We start from the raw sequence: 24,126 nt of genomic DNA, 5'->3' as shown, positions 1-24,126 counted from the left end.
GATCGAGAAGATTGAAACATAGGAAAGCAGAATATGTAGAAAAGCCATGCGGTATCATCGATGCAAATTCCGAATCAGAAAGGTCGTTAAAGCTGATTAAATAAGGTGAGCTATAAGGTGATTTTTTATCAACATTCGTGCATCAGATACAATTGGAAATATGAAACCAGATTTACGACAAGTACTAAAAGTTCATCTGCTCTGAAAATCTTGCCGAATTTTCAGGATTATTAAGAAACAGCTGTTTTCGATTGATACATGGATGGTCCAAAACAACAAAAACGTTTTTGTTGTCAAACATCAACGTTTCCTAACCAACTATCTCGGTCTTAGGGGTTACCGGTTTCCTCGGACACTCAGCGAGCGGGAACCATTTATCAGTAGCACCCGTGTTGGTCTCTCCAACATATACTCTCAGGCGGGGACACGGATTCGCTCTCGTGGGAAGCAGCGCTCTGCGCGTTGCCACTCTGCCGCGCTACGGTCACTCCGAGAGAACGCGGGCAGCCAAGCTGGGAATGTAATTTTAGAATCCGTCAGTGATCTTGACGTCTGTGGCCTGCTAGTCGCTTCTCAAAGTTTCTAGTGGCAAGATCGCGCGAAAAGCAGATATACCGCTCGGAAGAGTTTCGGCCCATCCAAGTTTGTTCCAAGTGGAAGAAGTTTGTAAGTGTCTGTGGTAGGGAAAAATTGGTTATTTGTTCAGTGTGTGATGAATTTCCCCGGTTTTAAAGTGATTTTTTGAAAGATCGCCAACGTGGTGTTTGAATCAACTGAAAAGCAGAGAATACTCCCCAAGATCGGAGAGTCGATCGCTGACTAGTGAAATGGTTGAAGGTTATCTATGAAACAGTGTTGAAGATCGATTGTCACAAGTGTCGCATTCTAGCGAGCAAGTGTTATATAACAAGCCAGTGGAAATTTGTGCGAGCAGTGTTTCGAGACACTTATTCATCTTTCTCTTATTCATCGCAGATTTCTACCGCTATTGGATATTTTTTGAAGTACCACCCCTGGTTTGATATCAGCACATCAAACACTCTGTAAGTGTACTAAATCGAAGTATTATTCGTGATTATTCTACAAGAGATTAGTTAAAAATGAAAAAAAAAACTAAAATTTTCAAAACCGGATGCCGAGCGAGCGCATTCGCCCCCGCTCGTTGCAAATAAATCTCCTACACATCGAAAACTTTCCGCCATTTCGGTCCAGAAATCACTTGGCAAAAAAAAATTCTCCAAGACCAGGCAAAAAAATACTGCACTAGCTGTGATCTGACATTGGCCACACCGCCCATTTTCCGCCAGTATAAAATCTCGTAAAATCATTCGCACGCGAACACAACTGATTTTATATTTATAACATTCTGAAAAGCGAGTTCGCTGTTACGCAGAGGGGGCCTTCCCTGAAAGGTTCAAACTCGACCATGATCCGTTCAATGCGTTCAAGGACACCGTATCGTTTGTAGCACCGATGGATCGACGCACGTCTAGGCCCTTTGTTTACCAAACAACCTGACAAGAGGTTGTTTACACCTGCCGGACACCTGATTTTCGGGCGACGAAATGTACCAACAGGTGGCATTCCGACGGGTGGATAATTACTTTTCGAATACGCGTCCGAGAGAAGTATGCTGCACACAAGTTCATGGAGTTTTTCCAAATTCTGCACCGGCGGCAAGGTTGAATATTGCACGAGAAAAATAAAAATGTGGGAGCCGCCGCGAAAATAGCGGCGACTCCTAGGCGACGAAAAATGAGGGCAATTTTGAATCGGCATGTACCCGAATGTGCTGTCAGCCAGCTGTCGGTACTTCGTAGATCGATTTGATCAAAATTCGTGAATAATCTGAAATGTCTGAAAAATCAAAAACAAAATTAAACTCCTTCCATTAACACGTTGTGTTGATATTGGTTCGTGGGGACTGTCGTTAGAATTTACCGCTGGTTTGCGCCGTTCCATGTGGATTTGGACGGAGTCGAAGCTGGGAACGATGGGAACAAAGATAGGAAATGGTTTTAAGAAAAGGCCTCTTTTGGTGCATCTCCATTCACTTTTATCGATGTTGTGCGCCAATTTGCTTCGAATCGATGTTGTGCGCCAATTTGCTTTGAAAGTTTTCTACTATTCACAATTTTCTTATTCTCCCTATGGTTCCGATTGTGTGCCGAGTTATTTTTATTTGAAGCTGTTCCACTGAGTTTGATTGAAAGCTACCAGTGGTCACAATAAACATTTTTTTTCTGAAATTTTGGTACGCCCTGTAAATCTTTGTTTATCATCCCAATTAGATGGTTTATTGCCTCTTTATTTTGTTGAGTGTGATTATCCTATTTTTTTTTCTATTGTTTTGATTGACAAGTGCGAATTGTGTTTTCCCACGTCCAGCAATTTTGCCAACTCCACGCAAGGGTAGTTCAGATTAGGCATGCAAAATTTTGATACGCCGTTTTTCTTGGTTTATCGTTATCTTTAAAACTGAGTATTGTAAACAAAATACGAGAGATATTTACATACACACACATGCTAACCGCCCAATTTTTAAAAGCGCTGTTCAGAGAAATTTAAAAAAAAATTATTTTCGACCCTTGCACCCTACATGTTTATACGAGAAAACCGCACTCTGTTAGAGCTACATGCTAATGAGCCTAAGTAGTCTAAATCAGTGATTTCAACCGGAGGGGAATTTGGTCATTAAAAGGGGGTAGGTGTGCAAGGAAATATTGCACATTTACTTCGCTGTGAAGATGAAAATGATTAGTAAAAATTGCCACGAAAACCAAAACATTATTCTTTATTATTTCCAAATCTGAAATGTAATGTTCAATTGATCAACATCACAATGATTGAAAGACTTTCGTCAGCGTTTGATGATGGAACAGACGACGAAACAGTACAGAAGACCATAAAAAAGGAAACTGTACAGCATTTGTCAAGACTTTTTACAACAAGTTAAACTTGAAACATATTTTCCTTATATCAAAGAACAAATTTGGACATGATATGAAACGCCTTTCGACTGGCAGTGACGAATGTTTCGGATCAATTTCAGAACAAACTCATCGATCTACAAATGATCGATTCTTATGCTGATATGAGGAATAAGCATTACGAGTGTTGTTGTCTTTTGCGTAGAATTTATATGAATCTGGATTTCCTACAATGCTGCTGATGGGAACAAAACACCGTAACAGAGTGGATATCGAAGACATGAGGTGTGCTTTTCGACAATGTTCTCAAGAATTACGATTTTGGCGGAAACCGTTCAGGCGCAGGTGCCAAACTTTATATACCTTGTTTGTAATCAGATACACGTATAAAATCAAATTTGTTACGAATATAACTTGAAAACCGTTTGTATTCTTACATTCCTTTACTGATATGCTACAGACTTTCTTACAAAATACTGATAGGGGTGTAGCACTGGGATTAATTTTCGTGAAGGGGGTAATTGAGCAAAAAAGTTTGAATACCACTGGTCTAAATGCCTAAGAATAGCCTCAGAATAAATTTCATTACGAAAAAAATAATTTATCATGATAATTGCTCTGTTGTGGCGTTAATACGTAATAGTGTCGGAAAAAATCATGATCACTAAGCTCAAATGCTCGGATTTTTGGACTCCATTGCATTGAAAAACAAAATATTCAAACGAAAATCAAAACTATCTGATCTAGACAACCAGCGAAGATAGACAGATGAACTTTAGTTCTACAAAATGTTTTGAAGTTCATTTTCACTCAGTGTCATATTCATCATGATAATTGAATACGCCAAAATTGATTTTCACTCTGACGAAATGAATATCAGCTATTCGCCTTGACGGTATTGCGCTTCGCGTATTCGATTTATGGAGCGAAAGTGATAATGAACTTGCAGGTGGAGTAAACACGTTTTGAATATGAATGTTATGAGTGAAAACTAACTTTTTCTTTTCAAATGTTACTCTATGTAATAGTGGTGGAAAATTCCTAAACAAAAAGTGTGTCTATAATGATTTTATGTTATAATTATGTGTTTCAATGGAAATATCAGTGAATTCATGTGAAAATTGTTAAGTAAGGTTCAGTACTAGGTGTTTAAGTGATCAAATAACATCAAGTAAAAGGTCTAACTATTTTTTAAAAATAATTTGACCTAAACTATAACTCATTGCCAGAACCGACATTCAAATCGATTGTGATTTTTGAGCCTCACTTAATGCCACATTCATCCATTATAGCAAATTTGCTCACTATCGTTATTGTTTCCCATATACACTGCGTTTCACAACTATAGAATCACTCCATTTTTCTGAGTTTCCAGAGATATGCAAGAAGTTGGTTGAATTGAAGTATATAGTGTAGGGTGTAACAGCAATCTTGATTTATAAGACTAGCCATTTGAATTTATTGTTGTGTCCAGGCGCGAAATATTCAATAAACTAAAATTCCAGTGTTTAATAACTATAGAACCAGATGGAAAAATTCTCACTCCTTTAAAAAATTGACGTCAATTTCATATGAATTACAATGAGTTTCGTAGGTCCTCTTCAGTTCTCATGCAGTTCAAGTAACTATTCGAGGTTGTTTCGACCAAGCTGCGCCATGTCATAGTGTGTATATTGCTCGTTTAAGCTCTTCAAATCATTCATACTACTTGTAAGCTGCATCTACTATACGTACGATCACTCCTCATAAGTTCTTGACATGGTTTTGATTCGGCAAACAAGATGACCAGTCCAGAATCTAACGCCCCTATTCATTAAACCATGTCATGACCTCCCGGATTTCATGAATTGATGCCAAATTACCCAATTATCACATTATGTTTGATGCAAAAACAGCAGTAAAATATTCTGAAGTACTTCGTTGCACTTCTGACTGATCATTAGTGTTGATGGTAATAGATAGCAGTTTCTCCCTAACTCGATGCCTCCCTTACTCGATGGGGTTTGATTCATTTTTCCATGGATTTTCACCTCCCTAACTCGATTGATTTTCGCGCACATGTTTTTGTGAGTTATGACCTGTTATTTCAATTGCTATAGAAAGTGAAGACGAAGAGTTCGTGTCATCAAGAAATTTCTTTTCAAGTATGGAAAACCACGAGAAACCTTTGAAGTGAACGATTAAAACGCTAACCATTGCGCAACGTTTGAGCATCATCGAGCAGGTCGAAAAATATGGACGAAAGGGGTCTGAAGCTGCAAAAGATTTCAGTATTGCACAAAGTACGGTATCAATACTATTCAAGCTAAAGAAAAAATGGAATCGGAAGGGAAAATTGAATCTAGACGAAAATCATATCGGAATCGAAAAGCTGGAGCGGTCAATGACTTTTTTTTTGTCTTATCAGGGCAGAGAGAATAATTTACCTTTCTCAGGTTCTATTCATCGGGAGAGGGCTTGCGAATTTGTCCAGAAATTGGGAATTCTCAACTTTCAAGCTCAACCAACATGGACGGATGTGATAAACTACCGTTGCTGGTCAATGGAAAGAATAAAAACCCACGATGTTTCAAAAAAAGTGATATACGAAAGAGAAATGGATTATGCAACTTGACAAAAAAATTCCCAGAGAAAATAAAAAGATATTAATTCTGGAGTTATGTGTAAATGTAATGTATCATACTAATATTTATTTCTTCTCAAAGGTAGTCATGTTCGTTAATAACTGTACAGCGTACCAGAAATTTCTCCGACCAAAGCTCAAATCGATAAGTTTACAATTTTTCCACAAATTTTTGCTTCCGTAAAGCTGGACTTCGACATAATCAAGAACCTGAATCAGTACTATCGCCATTTTCGATTAATTAGTTCGATTAGTTAACACTCCTATACTCGCCATTGGTCTGTCAGACCGAGAAATCAATAATTTGTTTATTTCTCAGAAAATATCAACACTATGACTTTGCGATTCTCTCTAGCTTCGTTATTCGATATCGTTTAGCGTATCGCATGTGTTGGTACAAAGAAATGTAAAAAATATGTTTGTTTCGAGCATGCAGTCTGCTAGATTCTGATTCTTACTCCAATGAAACAACAATCGATTAATACGTTTTTATGTTATTTTATAGCTCTTTATACTTCCATGAATTAGATTCAGTTGCTTACTTTTAATTAACAACAGCGAAAAACTCGAATTTCGTTATTTGTGTTGGAGTATCAAAAGTTACTCTATTTTGAGGAGACTGAATCAGATGACTATTAAAACATAATATAGACGAAGAAAACGTATTTTCTGGAGTTTTTTCATTCAATTATACCTTCTTATTCAAATAAATGCCAATAAAGCCTGAAAAATACACAATGGCATCATTTCAGAGAAGTTCAATTTTCGGTCTGTGACACCGTGCGCGAGTATACGTGTTATGATTTTACACGCGAGTACAGGAGGGTTAAACGAAGACTGCAAGAAATGGAGGATGTTAGTCCTTTTTAACCTTTATGTTATTCAGCATTTTTACTGTATTTAAATGTACTCAAGGACTCTTAAGATATACCGGTATTGGATGTGCTGGAATGTGTTGAAAAAGCTGAGTAAAACGCTGAAGATAATAATCCTATCGAGTTGGATAATGTTCAGGAAAATTCAGATAATTTTGTCGAAATTACACCTTTGAACGTTGCATCAAACTAGAAGAATATGTCCGGAATATTGAAATCAACTGAACATGTTCCTGTGAAACTATTTCAACATTTATTTGTGATTTATTAGTTCCTGCGTGATCTTTACAAATTAGTTTGAATAACACACTTAATCAATATTTTCTTCTTTAACCTAGTTCTTTATACAGGTCGGACTCGATTATATGATTCGATTATAGACAATTTTGGACTCGATTTTATACAATTTGAAAAACAAGTTGTTTTTGCAATTCGAATATTACTTATTTCAAGAAAAAATGTAATCTTTCAACGTTAAAGTGAAATTTAAGTGGCTTTTATAAGTACAGTGCAGTGGGTTAAAAATAGCGATTTTTGAAAATTTTGCTTGAATTTTCACTAGGAATTGTTTATATCGATATTGCAGCGAAATTGAGAGAGATAGAAGTTGGGTGTCAAAGAACAAATTGTAGAGTGGCTAGAGAGCTTAAACTTGATTGATAGAAAAAATCAAGTTTAGTATAAATTTTCAAGAATAAAATTAATAATTATACATTAAAAACTACTAACGTTTAAATTTTCAACTTCCAAAATGTTTTTAAATCCACTAATTTCGAAGTTACACTACTATAAATTAAGTTACATGAGGATATCGAAGAGTTTTTAAAAAGGAAAGACCGGTTTCGCCGGGAGTACAAGTTAGACTGATTTTATTATTGTCAATTTTACATCATGAAGCCTAGCCATTTACCTAAAGCCCTTACGCTGCACATTCTATCCAGTCCGTTGTCGCGTCAGGTACAGAGTCCGAATCGGTGTTTTACGTTGGTGTCCTAAATTGTTGTTTCGCTTGCGTTTGCGAATTGATGCTACCGATAAACTGTTCCACAGTGATCGGTTCTGTTGCTGTGGGGAAAATGATGTTGCTTGCGTTAACTACTCCCTCATCAAGTTTGGATCGTCCCGATACAATTGTGTTGGGATGATGGTTGTCTGCTGAACTGATGTTTGGTTTTTCTTCATTGGGTGTCCTTTTCTTCTGGTACCAATGGTAAACTATGACGATCAAGCCTATAATGAAGCATATAGATGAGAGGCCCAAACTTGTTGATGTTTGGATGAAATATCGGGTTTTAATTATCTCCAGTTGTTCTCGGTTTTGGAAATGTAATTTCTTTAATGTGTGAAAGTCCAGGTTCTGCTCGAATTCGTTTTGTTCGATTTTCACGCCATCCAGAGGCACTATTGTTGGGATAATTCTCGATGGAAACGTAATGGAGCTAAAAGTTTTGTTGTTCAGTGAGATTGTACAGTTCTCGAAAAACAACAGCATCGTTCCTGTTAAAATTCTGTTGTTATGTAGACAGTCGCTTGATAGTGTGACTGTTGTGATTATGATGATGATATGGTTGTCTGTCAATCGTTTTATGTTGGTTGTATTCCGATAGTTCGTAAAGGTGCATTTTCCTGGGGAGCCTCGTATGATTTTGGAGAAGCATCTGTCGTCTGAGGTATCGTCTAATTTATCTTCTTCGCAAATGGAATTTTCGCCGATACTTTGGCAACTGCCTTTGATGAAATAGGTGGAGTTTCCGTAGATTGCTGCTTTATGCCAAGGGAGTTTGATGATTTGACCGTTGATTGGAAGTGGTTCTAGGAGAAGACTGGTGAATGGATGTGGTAAAATCTGCGGGACGCCGATGATGAAGTAGAGGATGGATTCCTTGAAGAGGGCTCTGATGTCTAGGTAATCGTATGCTTGGTCTGGATGTAGAATGGTAATATTTTGTTCTTCTAACTTATCTGAGATAAACTTTAGTTCTTCTGCTTCTAGAAAATTCTTAGAAATGATATTTATTTTTGCAAGTTGTATAACTTCGAAAATTGAGTCTAGGTGTTCTTGTATTAGGTCGACATGATAAGAAATTTTAAATGCCTGTCGGATTGCTGTGAAATTTTGATTGACAAGTTTGTTGGTGATTAGAGATTGTCTGGCTGATATAATTTGTTGCTTGATTATTCTTTGTTGTTCATTAACGGAATCTATTAATTTGTTTATACGTTTTCCTAGATGTTTGTTGATAGTTACTTGAATATTATTTTGTCTTATAAGTTCTTGGTTGCCTCGTTTTAAGTCATTTATATCGTTATCTATTTGGATTCGATCTTCTTCATCTAAATTGCCTGTAATCGCCTTTATGGCTGAGCCTAGAAAATTGAATGCTCCTCTCTTGTTTCTTCTATTTGGTAACAATTTCATATACGTGTTTTGGGCTTTCTTAAATTTGGACTGTAATGTGATATAAACGTCGCTGAAGTCTGTGAATATTTTAAGTCCGTCGATAGTGATAGCGATGTTGTTTAGTAATGGTCTATAGTCTTCCAAGTCTATTGTGTGATATATCCTGTGACGTCCAGTCTTAATTAGTACGTTTCCGGTCTGTAACGTCACTAGTCCTGGGTTTCTGGTCAGGTCATGTATTTGTATCGTTCTCGATGATGAGGTCGTGATGAACGTCAGCGTAATTAGTTTTAGAAGTTGGCTCCGCAACATCTATAATTTAGAAAAATAATTTGTATGGTTTCATTTTCGCCGAATATTTTCTTTGTGTATTTCTCTGCCAGAGTGGTCCAGAAACGTTCTACCTTTATCTTGGACAACTTTGACTGGGAAATACATTTCTTTTCCTTTGTTCCTTATTCCTTGTCTTCTATTATATACGGTTTCTTCCTCTCGAAGGACCGGTGGGTGTTCTCTCTTCTTATTATGGTAACCCAAATTTTTATTTTTAGTTTTATCTGATTGTACAATAATTTCATTGTAGAATTTGTTTCTGTTTTCTAAAATCTTTTCCATATCAAGAGGCCTTTCCTCTCCATCCCTTATTCCGTAGAATATTTCCCGGGGTTTGGTTTTTGTGGTAGAGTGGACTGTGTTGTTGTATATGGTGCAAGCTATTCTAAAAACTTCTTTTTCGTTTATGTCGGGATAATTAGGCTTAGTACAACGATAGATTTCGCTCAAAGTTGAGTGGAATCTTTCCACTGTACCATTACTCGAACTATGATTGGGTGGAGTAAAATGCATCTGGATATTTAGGTTGTCTAAACGTGATCTAATCTCTATGGATTTCAATGCGGGTTCGTTATCACTAATAACTAAATTTGGGGTACCATAAATAGAAAAGTACTTGGTTAAACCTTTCCTTACGTCGCCGATGTTCCTGGATTTGATGGGAATTACCGTTGCAAATCGAGAGAATTTATCTATAAATGAAAGAAATATATTAGGTTGTTTGATAAAGATGTCTAGATGAACAATTTCTAAAGGCCTTTTCGGATCTGGAGTTGAGCCCAGTTGTATTTTATAAGGGTGTCGTTCGTACTTATTTTTGTTGCAGGTGTGACAGAGCCGTATAAACTGCCTTATTTTCTTTTTCATAGCTGGGAAATAGTAACGATTTCTGATTTGCCGATTGTTTTCCCATATGCCTCGGTGACCGGTTGTATGAATTTGTTCTATGATTTCATTTTGTTCCTCTGCGGTTTTCAAGTCTATTGCTATTTTTTTGTGTAATGAAAACTTTAAATGGTTTTCCTCTGCTAAAATAGTTCTTTTAAACAATTTGGAGGGTCCCTAATTACAGATTCGGGACACAAAATGCAATTTGTTCTTTTTGGGTCAATAAAATCTTTAAACACTTTTATGATAAAAGGAACTCCATAATTTACTTTAGTGATAGTGCGTCTGAAAATACGGGGGAAAATCTCCTCGCAAGTATTATCAGGGGATTCTGTACAAGAAATGAACGCAGAATCATCGGTATCTGCGGAATGGGCTGTAGCTCCATCTGACGATTCTTCGTTTTCAAATGAGGAAGAGGAATCTTCTTCCATATCGTTAGCGTTCAATTCCTCTCGTATTCTCGAAAGACTGTCGGCCACCACATTCTGCTTCCCAGGTCTATATTTTATTTCATAGTCGAATTCTTCCAGGTATAAGCGCCAGTGTATGAGCCTGCTATTTGAGTTTTTAAGGTTTAAGTTATATGTGAGAGGTTTATGATCCGTGTATAGAGTAAATTTTCTTCCGTAAAGATAAGGACGGAAGTATTTACATGCCCACACGATCGCCAAAAGTTCTTTCTCGATTGCGGAATAGTTTTCTTCTGACTTATTCAGCGTTCGAGAAGCAAAGGCAATTGGTTTGTCACTGCCAATTTGCCCCTGTGACAAAACGGCTCCAACTGCGAAATTGGAGGCGTCTGTTGTCAAAATAAATGGTTTGTCGAAATTCGGGTACTGTAATATATCACTCGATGTAAGAATATTTCGACATCGCTCAAAGGCATCTACGAAATCCTTAGTGTGAGTGATAGCTTCTCCTTTTCTCAACGTTTTTGTAAGTGGTTTGGCTATTTTCGCAAAGTCTCGAATAAACTTGCGGTAATAGCCCAAAATTCCTAAGAATCCTCTTAGTTCTTTTTCATTCTTCGGAAGTGGCCATTTTCTGATGATTTCCATTTTTTCGGGATTTGGCTTTACTCCTTCACGAGTTACGATGTGGCCTAGAAAGGCTACTTCTTTGTGAAGAAACTCGCTTTTATCGAGTTGCACCTTCATATTGAATTTTCTAAGACTATCAAAAATTTTCTTTAGGTTGTCAAGGTGTTCCTTTAGGCTGGTAGAGAACACGATGATATCGTCCATGTACACAAGACATCGGACACCAATGTGCTCTCTCAAAACGTTATCCATCACGCGTTGAAACGTTGATGGAGCATTTTTCAAACCGAATGGCATTCTTAAAAACTCGTAGTGTCCGTTTTCGACACTAAACGCAGTTTTTTCGATGTCACTCTTATCCACTTCGATCTGGTGAAATCCAGATGCCAAATCAAGTGTTGAAAAATAAATGCAACGGCCAAGCTTATCAAGAATGTCGTTAATATTAGGAATGGGATAACGATCATCGATCGTTTTCTCATTCAGCTTACGATAATCAATGACAAGTCGCCATTTCTTCTGGCCGGATGCGTCCATCTTTTTTGGGACTATCCAGACTGGTGAAGTCCAAGGGCTACTTGAAGGTCTTATAATGCCTTGATCAAGCATTTTCGAAATCTGTCGCTGAACTTCCTCTCTATGGCAGAAAGGGTAGCGATAAGATTTCGTGTGAATCGGTATATCGTCTTTTGTGGAAATTTTATGTCTAATCGCGTTGGTGAAGGTCAGTTGTTCGCCTTCTACATAAAATATACTCTCATAATCTGCAATCACTTTCATTAGGTTAGATTTTTCTTCTTTGTTCAGATGATCAACTCTCAATTGATCGAAAATGGATGTCCTGCCAAATTGAGTTACATAATCTTGGTTCGGTTCCTCTAAGGAAAAATTGTTAAGTTCAACATCTAGAGGACGTTTTATTAATACTTTTGAAGGGCTTTTTGATATGTTTGATACAGTGAAAAAAGCATGGCTATCTTTTGAATTGTAGATACCAGAGTGTATGATAATGTCCTTAGAGAGAAAAATGTCATCTTCCAAATAAAATTCTCCATTATTGATGATAGTTGGTAAATTCACAATTTTTGTCTCATTGGAATTTAACTGGATTATTGCCGAATTTGGATATTTTCGAAACATTTTCAGTACGCCAGTGGGGAATTTCAACTCATTTTGATCTGTTAATATGTTGACTTTTAGTTCACGTAAGGTCTCGTATCCTATGAGACCATCGAAAAATTTGTGGAAGTCGAATATGTAAAATATTTGTTTTTTTGATCCTGGTATTGTGGAAAAGGGGTTGAAATTTACGAATTGATCTATATTTTGCGAACCATTAACGTTCGTTACCTTTACAGGTTTGGTGAACTTGCATTTGTCCAAATTGACATGTTTCGGACTAATGTAGTTTTTGTTCGCTCCCGTATCGATCAAAAACTTCAGTGGTCCTTTAGTGGTATTGATTTGTATGTACGGTATAAAATTGTTTACGGAGGAGTTTCTTGGGCCGTAATTATCTGAAAATTCAGTTCATCAGTGGAAGTGGTATTTTCTTCGACACTCTCTTCCTGATTGTTTACCACAGGTTGAAAAGATGTACTAGCCATCGATTCATTGTGATAATTATCCTGCTCATAATTTTCTTCATCATAGGTTTCGTATTCACAATTTGGTCCTTCGTACGGGCCGTAAGGATCAGACATATTTGTGCCTTCGTGGTAATTGATTGCTCTCCGAGGTCTATTCATATAGTTTATTTTATTAGATCTTATTGAAGGGTCTACATCCATGGGAGTAGGCTTCGGCATCTGAACTGGTCTTGGGGCGAATACGTTTCGCGGAGGAACTTGCGGTTGATTTAGAAAGCTTTGGTTCTGATGTTGTTGGTAAGGTGTGTGGAATTGATTCATTTGAGGTCTTTGAAAATTTTGCCGTTGATTAAAAGGATTCATTTGTAATCTCGAAAAATTTTGCTGTGGATTAAAATGATTCGTTTGAGGCTGATACTGGGCTCTTTGGTAATGATTAAAATTATTCCAGTTCTTTTGCCTTGGTGGGGGAGGTGGTGCTACAACAATCGGTTTTTGGAATCGATTTGTAGTTTCCATCTTATTAAGACCGCATTTATTTTGATAGTTTCTTTCTTCAATAGAAGCATCGAAAGCTTCTTTTAATTTTTTGGTTGGCGGGCTCTTACGTTCCCGCCGATGGGCTCTTTTAGTCCTGCTAAAAACACTTGAAGAGCATTCTCCTGGTGTGTCGAGATTCTGTCCGTTCTCAAGTTGAGATCGAATGTTGAAATATTTGTATGGTTTATCAAAAGCGAAAGCAATTGATGAACCGAACTATAAAAATCTTCTATTGTTCCAGCTTGTTGCAGTTGGAACAATTCGCGGGTAAGCGTGACAGAATCACGCTTGTCGTTATAGTAAGCTATCAGGTTAGCTTTAATTTCTTCCCAGATTAGCGGTGTCCCGTATGTTTCTAAAACTCGGTCCGCATCTCCGGTTACTTTCGAGCGTATGGATTGAAGCCATACTTGCTCGAAGGGTGTCCCTTTAAGAGTTTCTAAAAAGGGCAACAGATTTTCCACTGCTCTAATGAAGCAGTGTAATTTGACGGGGTTACCGTCGAATTGCGGCAATTCGCGGATTGCCTGGGGCGTTTGCATCGCCTTTAGGATTTTCTCCGCCTTGTCGAACATTACCGCTGTTTGAGCGATTCTGGCGGCTTCTTCGTGTTCATTTAAATTTTCCTCCTGTGCTGAGGTATTGCTCCTCGGTAATTCAGGGGATATGTTAAAACTGTTTGGGTTCATTGTTTTCGCGATTATTCACAAAGCACTCCAAGGTAAAACTTAAATCACTCTTGTTAGATTAGCTAGTTTTTTTTCTGATTTAACGTTTGTTTTTGTTTTAGATTAGTAGTTCACTTTTGTGATATAAAAAGAGTCGCTTACGGTGTTACCCGGGCTCGTCTCTCTGAATTAGTAGTTTTTTGTTATATTTTATGGATGTGGATACAGCTTTTTTTGTTTCGGGTAAGCTTTGTACCACTCCGATTAAATGATTGTTAATTTGACTAAGATCTAATTACTTATTTGATAAAAAGGTATCACTCGTGCGTCCGTTGTAGTTCTCCAATCGTCAGCCACTCGATATTCGTTCGCGCGGGAAATCACTTTCGCGAATTGGATCTACGCGTGAACACTTGAACGAGCGATCCTACCGACTGCGCCAATTAAGTTACATGAGGATATCGAAGAGTTTTTAAAAAGGAAAGACCGGTTTCGCCGGGAGTACAAGTTAGACTGATTTTATTATTGTCAATTTTACATCATGAAGCCTAGCCATTTACCTAAAGCCCTTACGCTGCACATTCTATCCAGTCCGTTGTCGCGTCAGGTACAGAGTCCGAATCGGTGTTTTACGTTGGTGTCCTAAATTGTTGTTTCGCTTGCGTTTGCGAATTGATGCTACCGATAAACTGTTCCACAGTGATCGGTTCTGTTGCTGTGGGGAAAATGATGTTGCTTGCGTTAACTTATATACTGTACTAAATTTTCTTATCTTTCAAATGAACGGCCTACGTAGCATACTTTTCAATGTAGAGCCAGTTTGAAGCAACAGAATTCGAAATTTAAAAACAGTTCTATAACTCTGTCATCGTTGAAATTCAAACATACGCGTAGAAGGCTTTTTTTCGTCAAACATAGCCGTCTATCATTTCCCGAAAAATTCTGGATTTTTTTCAAGTGAGAAAGAATTTTTCTGTTTTTAAGGGGATGAATCAAAAATTCAAATTCATACAATAATTAGGACATTTACCCTAATATAAAATATTTGCAATTTATGACATAAAAAAATTATGAAAAAATGCTCTGTATCTCGATACCTCCCTAACTCGATGGTCCCCTTGGATATCGAGTTATGGAGAGTTGACTGTATATAAATATCTTCTGATAAAATATAGCTTCATTCGGGTAAATCGGATATTTGTTAAATTCCGGTAAATGTGCTTCGGGTAAACGTGTTTCGGGTGAATGATATTGTGGTAAATGTTACACAACCCCTTATATTAGCATCGATTCAGATGAATGTTTGATGAAAACATGTACAATGCAGATTGATCCCTACATCCACTCTTCTGGTTTTGGAAAACGTTCAGAAAGCAACAGTCGTTTCTATCTAGCGCAGCAGTGGATGGGGCACGGGCCGCCATCTTGGTGTCAAAATATTCCTAAGCTCAACATATCAAGCTGTGCTAGCAGGAGGTCCGTATCACGCTTTACAGTTTTCCAAAATGCCACACCAGACGATAAGAAATATATCCTAAAAGTTTATCTCAGTAGCAGGTTGTGGTTCCTTGGTGTTGTAAAACTGCCAGATTGAAAAAGTAAAACTATGTTTAGCAATTCGTGTTTATGGATACGGTTTGAGTAATAAGTAAAATGATATTATCTTTTTCCAATCTTGGGAGACATTTCTTACTTAATTACTTAATTTGGAGAACGCTTCAATGCTCGTTGTCACCGTCGAAACTGAAACAGCTTTGTGAGCAACAACATTCCCTTACTGTACGTCTCTCTTTCCGGTAGTGCTTTTTGTTATGGACTCTTTTTCTGACGATATTTTGATGGGATTCTTCAGAAAATTCGAGACAGTACAGTGACTACGAAGAATGCCTCTAGCAATTTTCCTGATTGCCCATGCTGTCTTTTGAAAGACCAAAATTTACCTTTGTTTCTGCCCTCTCTGCTTTTTCTTCTTACCCATGATCTCAAAATTCTGTGCAGTGAATGATAACAGAATTCGTTACTAATCACCAAGCTGATCCATGAAATGAGTAGAATTATGGAGACGTGTAATATTTTCATGAGGTTATGGAAGATGGGGTCTAATTTGAAAAATTTGAAAAATTTCACAAATTGTTCACATTGCTTTTCGTGAGCATCGAAAAAACTCTACTCTATTGTTCTGACAGAAGTCTCAACACGAATTCGATCTATTCTAACTGCGTTGAGTTACGTAGTGTCGTAAAATTATGCTCGAATACCGATTTGTCGGCATTTTTAACCAGTGCCACAAATTTATTCACGAATGAAGGAATTTGCATTTCCCAGTGTCGGATGAATCCTCTTCTGTTAAAACTCATCACCATATCTGTCATAATGAGTATAACACAGGAGTCGAGACGCGTGAACTTTGTCTGGCCTGCAAGCCTGCATTCAGGCACTTTCGTTACTGTCAATAATTTCAGTTGACTATCACGAACGTTTAGTTGATCTTCATCGCTTGCAGTGAATTTTTACTGCAAACGTGCTTGATTTCCATATTTAGAAAAAAAGAAAGAACCAGGAATCCGGAAAAGGCAACATTAATTTCGGTGAGCGTTGACCGTTGTGTGGTATTGAGCGGCGTTTGGCGTCGAACAGCGTTGAGTGTTCCGTTTCCGATTCATACTGCATAATAGTGACTTTCAATACTTATTGGCTGGTTCGTCACATTACTTCCATTTTTGGAAGAATGTTGGAAGTGAGAATTGAACTCGTGACCTTTAGCGTGAAAAGTACGGCCCGTTTTCGTCTCTGTTTCCGCATTCTATGCTCTTTAACTACCGCCATTTCGCTCTAACACGATCTTAGTTTCTAATACTTTCTTTGTCTAACTTCACTTCACTTACTCCATTTTCGGTCTTTCAGGGCCGTTTTCAATGAACCGGAAGCCACCATATTCTTTTCTAAAGTGGCATCGGAATACGATATTCGACTTCTGCTGTTGAAGCAAGCCCTTTCATCCAATACTCATATCGTAGGGGTTTTATATCATTACTGGTCATTTAGAGCCAGTATCATTAAAACGGGGAAATTAAAACAAAATTATGTTCGTTTTCCGCTCGTCCGTTATTGTCACCCATTGCCCATATAATTGGGGGTGTATGCCATTTTCGGTCAATCGGGAGAAGATTCATAAAACATAGCAGGAGTTATACTATACATTCCATTGTCGGAGTCGCCAAAAACAAGAATTTTGTGTGATGAATGGCCATCCTTTACCATTAATCGATTTCATTCTCAATTGGTTGACGTTTAATTTTTTGCTTCGATTTTCACTAACACGCAATGATCTTCAATTTCGACAGTACGAATATCATGACCAAAATGAAGATGCAAATGAAAAATGAAGTTCATGGCAAGCTGATGTTGATGTTCATTTCACTGGTGTTCACGAATAGTGTTGTTTCAGATCTATCGACTATCGTTTGAGCAGTAGGTTATCAATACAAAGCAGGCTGAAATTCGTCGTATCTAAATGTCGTGAACGTGAATATTTTCAGCACTGGTTTTAACACGTTGAGCCCCGAACTTTTCTTGCTGTGCTTTCCATTCAGCCCGCATCAAGAGAGTTTGTACAATATCAGTGTCGGTCCCAGCTCCCAGAGATACTTATTAGTATGAATAGAAAATAGTCATAAATTTGACTAAAAAGTAAATACACATCTCGTGAAACATCCGAACACAAACCGTATAGATTTTTATTTTCTTATTTTGTAACTGTCAGTCCCAGTCAGTCAGCGCTTTCCTACCAAAAAGCTCAACGTCTGCCCCTAGGGACCGACGCGGGGCTCAATAAGTTAACTAGAAAAAATGGACATTCTTGAACAAAATGACATACATTACCATACGTAACATACAAGCCACCAGAGAGAGGCGTTATTCATCACTGCATTCTTTTTTTATTAAGGCTTATAGATCTTCTCAATAGATGAATACACGAACTTATCGTAACGGCATCTGTTGGATGAGTACACACAAATTCAAAACAATAATCATGAGTTAATTTCATAACGCGGAAACTCAGTTGTTTCTTATGATGAGCTCAATTGATTTCGATAAACATTCGAATGCCTATATTGATGATATTTGTTTTCGAAAATCACACAGAAAAATCTGTTCGATTCTGGTGTTCTAGAACGAGTAAAATATTTAAAAAATCCTGAGCGTTGGGTTGGTGTGTTTGAAATATTCAAATATTGGACGAATCTAATAACCTTTGAGAGACTGTGTTAGTTCCAATGCAATATTTATATCAATGATGCATTTCATTGGAAAGAAAAATCAAAGCAAAATATTTTCAATGATTCGTTCGATCGTTTAATAAAAGCATTATAAGTTCATTAGATTCAGTATCTGTTTGTTTTGGTCATGATTTCCACATTATCGGATAACTGGTGTACACGACCTTTGGGAAGGCAAGTTTAATGGTTTCTGTATTGACAAAACATAGGTTTCTTGCTGATATGTACCTTTTTTGTGTTTGCACCTTATTTTCAGCCCTTTATTGCGTTATCCGCGATGACCTTGCCACTCACTTCCGCTTTCTACTGTACTTTCTTTCCGTTCATCAGATAGAAACATTGATCGCATAATTAAGTCGCTCCATATATAACAAGTATAATTATGGAGGCGTGTGGTGGTTTTATAAAAAACATTTGTTGTGAGAACATGTTTGCATATTTGACGGATTTCGCGTCAACTCATCTACTTTCTCCTCACAAAACTTTTTTTTACATTTTTCAATACATTTTGTTATAATTTTTCATACAGAATATCATAAGCCTGCTCATGTAGACTTGAATTTCACTGCTCAGTCACATGAATTTCAAATAAACCGTCACACATCAAACCTCGTGAAATTGATCGAGCATTTACAAATGACTAATTCCAACCGAGTAAACATCATCGATTCTATTTTCCGTTCGGCTCGCTCCTCGGCAGCTTTCAGATAGATCATCCTAACCGGGTGGGCGTATGTTTTCCCATGAACACAATTCAGAGCGCGCACATTACTGGCGTCAGTTTTGAATGCGGGTTGTGGTGGCCGCTCCGCACCACACAATCCTGTCTCTATTCCAGATATTTCCGAAAAGTGCGCGCGCGAAGAAAAATGTGTCGAAATGTCGTCGACGTTGAGTTAGATCACTTTTCACACTTTGTCCCTTCTCTCACTTTCCCAGGGTGGTGAAAGATCCGTTCGTACTTGACCCTCAACAGTTCTGCTGCACTTGGCGTGCCAACGTCTCGTTGACGACGCTGATTGAGTACTCATGTTGACCTTGTTTGCAGGAATGAGATCAATAGAAGAAATTGATTGGTTTCTCTTCTTTTCGCGATGTATTGTCGAATAATTCTGTTGAATTTAACCACATTCAGGACTTCAACAGAGGCGCTCACAAAGCGCACGCCATGTTTTCATTTTATTGAAAAAAAATCTATTTTTACCCCTGAACAGCTACGAAAATATTGACATGTTCGTTCTGCGTTATCTTACGCCCCCTCTGAATTATTCGGTCGGATATGTGCACACGTAGCAGCATCAGCGAGGTAGCAAAAATGCCAAGAATGCATCGATACGGCAGATGTTGAGCAATGATGATGAATGATGTTTATGTTGTCGGAACGAATAACAGTTCAACTGATGTGTTTTTTTTTAATTTTCACACTTCCACAGGAGCACTCTTTAAACCTTAACGACGACAAGAGTTTATCAGAGCACCTCAAGCTTCCGATCCAGCGCATTAACGATTACAAATTACTGTTCAAGGTGAGTACCAAGTGATGTAAATGAATTTTTTTTTCTCCCCCAGGTGCGACCGCATTCTTTCGGTCAGAATTGCCAACCCAATTCATTATTTCAACTGGTTCGTTTTGGTCTCACTGTAGACGCACACGATTATTCGGCAGAATCGTTTCTGAATCTTTGAATCTTTGAATCTTTGAATCTTTGAATCTTAGAATTTTTGAATTTTTGAATTTTTGAATTTTTGAATTTTTGAATTTTTGAATCTTTGAATCTTTGAATCTTTGAATCTTTGAATCTTTGAATCTTTGAATCTTTGAATCTTTGAATCTTTGAATCTTTGAATCTTTGAATCTTTGAATCTTTGAATCTTTGAATCTTTGAATCTTTGAATCTTTGAATCTTTGAATCTTTGAATCTTTGAATCTTTGAATCTTTGAATCTTTGAATCTTTGAATCTTTGAATCTTTGAATCTTTGAATCTTTGAATCTTTGAATCTTTGAATCTTTGAATCTTTGAATCTTTGAATCTTTGAATCTTTGAATCTTTGAATCTTTGAATCTTTGAATCTTTGAATCTTTGAATCTTTGAATCTTTGAATCTTTGAATCTTTGAATCTTTGAATCTTTGAATCTTTGAATCTTTGAATCTTTGAATCTTTGAATCTTTGAATCTTTGAATCTTTGAATCTTTGAATCTTTGAATCTTTGAATCTTTGAATCTTTGAATCTTTGAATCTTTGAATCTTTGAATCTTTGAATCTTTGAATCTTTGAATCTTTGAATCTTTGAATCTTTGAATCTTTGAATCTTTGAATCTTTGAATCTTTGAATCTTTGAATCTTTGAATCTTTGAATCTTTGAATCTTTGAATCTTTGAATCTTTGAATCTTTGAATCTTTGAATCTTTGAATCTTTGAATCTTTGAATCTTTGAATCTTTGAATCTTTGAATCTTTGAATCTTTGAATCTTTGAATCTTTGAATCTTTGAATCTTTGAATCTTTGAATCTTTGAATCTTTGAATCTTTGAATCTTTGAATCTTTGAATCTTTGAATCTTTGAATCTTTGAATCTTTGAATCTTTGAATCTTTGAATCTTTGAATCTTTGAATCTTTGAATCTTTGAATCTTTGAATCTTTGAATCTTTGAATCTTTGAATCTTTGAATCTTTGAATCTTTGAATCTTTGAATCTTTGAATCTTTGAATCTTTGAATCTTTGAATCTTTGAATCTTTGAATCTTTGAATCTTTGAATCTTTGAATCTTTGAATCTTTGAATCTTTGAATCTTTGAATCTTTGAATCTTTGAATCTTTGAATCTTTGAATCTTTGAATCTTTGAATCTTTGAATCTTTGAATCTTTGAATCTTTGAATCTTTGAATCTTTGAATCTTTGAATCTTTGAATCTTTGAATCTTTGAATCTTTGAATCTTTGAATCTTTGAATCTTTGAATCTTTGAATCTTTGAATCTTTGAATCTTTGAATCTTTGAATCTTTGAATCTTTGAATCTTTGAATCTTTGAATCTTTGAATCTTTGAATCTTTGAATCTTTGAATCTTTGAATCTTTGAATCTTTGAATCTTTGAATCTTTGAATCTTTGAATCTTTGAATCTTTGAATCTTTGAATCTTTGAATCTTTGAATCTTTGAATCTTTGAATCTTTGAATCTTTGAATCTTTGAATCTTTGAATCTTTGAATCTTTGAATCTTTGAATCTTTGAATCTTTGAATCTTTGAATCTTTGAATCTTTGAATCTTTGAATCTTTGAATCTTTGAATCTTTGAATCTTTGAATCTTTGAATCTTTGAATCTTTGAATCTTTGAATCTTTGAATCTTTGAATCTTTGAATCTTTGAATCTTTGAATCTTTGAATCTTTGAATCTTTGAATCTTTGAATCTTTGAATCTTTGAATCTTTGAATCTTTGAATCTTTGAATCTTTGAATCTTTGAATCTTTGAATCTTTGAATCTTTGAATCTTTGAATCTTTGAATCTTTGAATCTTTGAATCTTTGAATCTTTGAATCTTTGAATCTTTGAATCTTTGAATCTTTGAATCTTTGAATCTTTGAATCTTTGAATCTTTGAATCTTTGAATCTTTGAATCTTTGAATCTTTGAATCTTTGAATCTTTGAATCTTTGAATCTTTGAATCTTTGAATCTTTGAATCTTTGAATCTTTGAATCTTTGAATCTTTGAATCTTTGAATCTTTGAATCTTTGAATCTTTGAATCTTTGAATCTTTGAATCTTTGAATCTTTGAATCTTTGAATCTTTTGATGATTGATGAGTTACAATTACCAACAAGTTTGTCTAAGACCATTTCGCGTTCAGACATGAAGTTTTAATTTTAGAATTTATTTTTGTTACCATAAAAAGTAAAATTTTCACCAACAATAAAGTATCAATAAAATCGGAGTCGACCGGAATAAAATCAACCAATTTGTTTGCCAATTCCGCGTGGAATTGCTCATCATTTAAAACATCGTTGTGGACAGCCCGCAGTTATTGCATAAACAATCTTTGTGATTGAATAGAAATAACTGTTACGTCTTCAACCAACGACAAATTCAGCTTCCTCTCTTCCTGGATGGCAATTTGTTTACATCGAACAATTTGCGCTATACAGCTATTGCAAACACACAAATTACTTGTTAACATCTCGAGCTAGCCAATTCGAGCTCGATCAACACATTAAATTTTCAGTCTGTGTGGAAATCAAACCCATTGTGTGACCTATTTCATACCCCCCAAGAATCGTGAGTGCCGCGTGTAAAGTTTATCTCATCTCCGAATCTATTTTTATGGACGGTATTCATGTTGTTTTTTGCCAGCAGCGACACGCGTTAGTTTTTCCAGACGTCAAAAACGACACGACTCGGCGACGTTAAGTAATTTAAAAAAAAGTCTATTAATAATAACCTTGTCGTGCGTTCGATGCCGACCTTGCTTCGAATGGTGTTCATCGCTCAGAGTACACATATAAAAAAAAGTACGGTGTACCGGTGTAAATTTTGTTTTTACGAAACAAAATCAAAAATTTTAGAATGCCGGAGCCAGACCTCTGTGTGAAGTATATAGGTGAGAAGTATTTTCCTAACAGGTGAGCCTCACCACCAGTCGCCGGATAAGTAATCTCCCCTCGTGGTTAATAATGTGGGTGTGGTTTTGTCTGTGAGAAAAACACGAAGTGTGGAAAACAAAACATACACCTGAGATAGGATTAGACAGCAGCAGACTATCCAATGTTCTATTTTTAAGTAGATTGTCAGACAATACACGGACAATGAATCATTTCTAAATGTTTCGCGAAATTCACAAACTGGGAACAACGGATACAGCTCGTTTTTAAATGAACTGCAAATTGCAAAGTGCACTTACATGAATGTTTCATGATCTCATGCAGGATTTAAATAAATAATAAATATTGCTCTCTCGCTCTATGTGCCAACATCAGTGGAAACCCATCTTCAATACGAATCCATGAACCCGAACCCGAAAGGTTTCACTCCCAGTACTGAAAATTAGTAAAACTATTTGAGCAGAACTTCATTTCATGCTTCAACAAAACTTTACTACTTTGCGCAACACACATTAATCAAGGGAATATTTCCGGCGCCTCGAAACCTTTACAATCGGTTGCAGGCAGCATTGGGATTTGCAATCTTCAGACGAGGGATGATTTGTGTGCGTAATAAACAAAACAAATCAGTTGGTTGTAATGCGCAAGGGACTATAAATAGCGCACGATGTTTTGCAGCACTGCCTATCACGTCAGTCGTATGTCAGAGTGTTGGCGCTGCAGCGGGAGCACTCATTAATAGGGTTATTTTTAAACGCACATAGATGTTATGACATGATCGCGTCATGATAAAGTATGCTGTAATGAAATACACGTGGGAAAAGTGCAGCAAGCATGTTGTGCGTGTGGCTCCGAGACGATTAACAGGTGTCTTTTCGGGATAGTGACACAGTGGCACTAAAGTCATTCCGAATAACTTCCTCGTCTTCCGTGACTGCGCAATACTTGTGACGTGATCTGGATACACTGTATCCCACATGATCTCATTGAAATGAGTACAAATGTTCCAATAAACGGTACACTGTGTTTTTTTTAATATTTTCTTCTAACGGGTCTTTCTTCAAGGACTCGTCAACTTCTCTTTTAATAAAACACAAGTTTTTTGAGATATTAGGTTTTTATTTTGGTTGTAGTTCAATTCTTACATTTTAAGAATGGAATTCGATTTCATTCATATGACCACCACGGACCCGTTTACAGCGACCGATCCTTTGAACCCAATTTTCCCCTACTCGGGCACACAATTCGACTGGAATGTTGCGAATTTTACGTTGAATGTTTTCTCTGAGCTTTTCTAAAGTTGCTGGCTTCTTGGCATAAACTAGTGACTTGACATAGTCCCATAAAGAAACATTCAATGGCG

At 36.7% G+C, this 24,126-nt stretch overlaps 1 protein-coding gene across 8 annotated transcripts in view; it reads left to right on the top strand.

Annotated features, from left to right (window-relative positions):
* The window catches only part of LOC129771467 (obscurin), a 214,180-nt gene that overhangs the window by 128,263 nt on the left and 61,791 nt on the right, over positions 1–24,126 (top strand). For 7 of the 8 annotated variants that reach the window (XM_055775136.1, XM_055775137.1, XM_055775134.1 and 4 more), the window contains one exon: positions 19,604–19,696. In XM_055775136.1, coding sequence (XP_055631111.1) covers positions 19,604–19,696 — 93 coding nt within the window. Of the gene's footprint in view, positions 1–538; positions 667–975; positions 1,044–19,603; positions 19,697–24,126 lie in introns of those variants that run through there. The other variant, XM_055775140.1, reaches the window with a different exon arrangement.

This window comes from Toxorhynchites rutilus, chromosome 2 (assembly GCF_029784135.1).
Source record: "Toxorhynchites rutilus septentrionalis strain SRP chromosome 2, ASM2978413v1, whole genome shotgun sequence".
Classification (NCBI taxonomy): Eukaryota; Metazoa; Arthropoda; class Insecta; order Diptera; family Culicidae; genus Toxorhynchites; species Toxorhynchites rutilus.
This window is presented reverse-complemented; position numbering and strand designations above follow the sequence as displayed.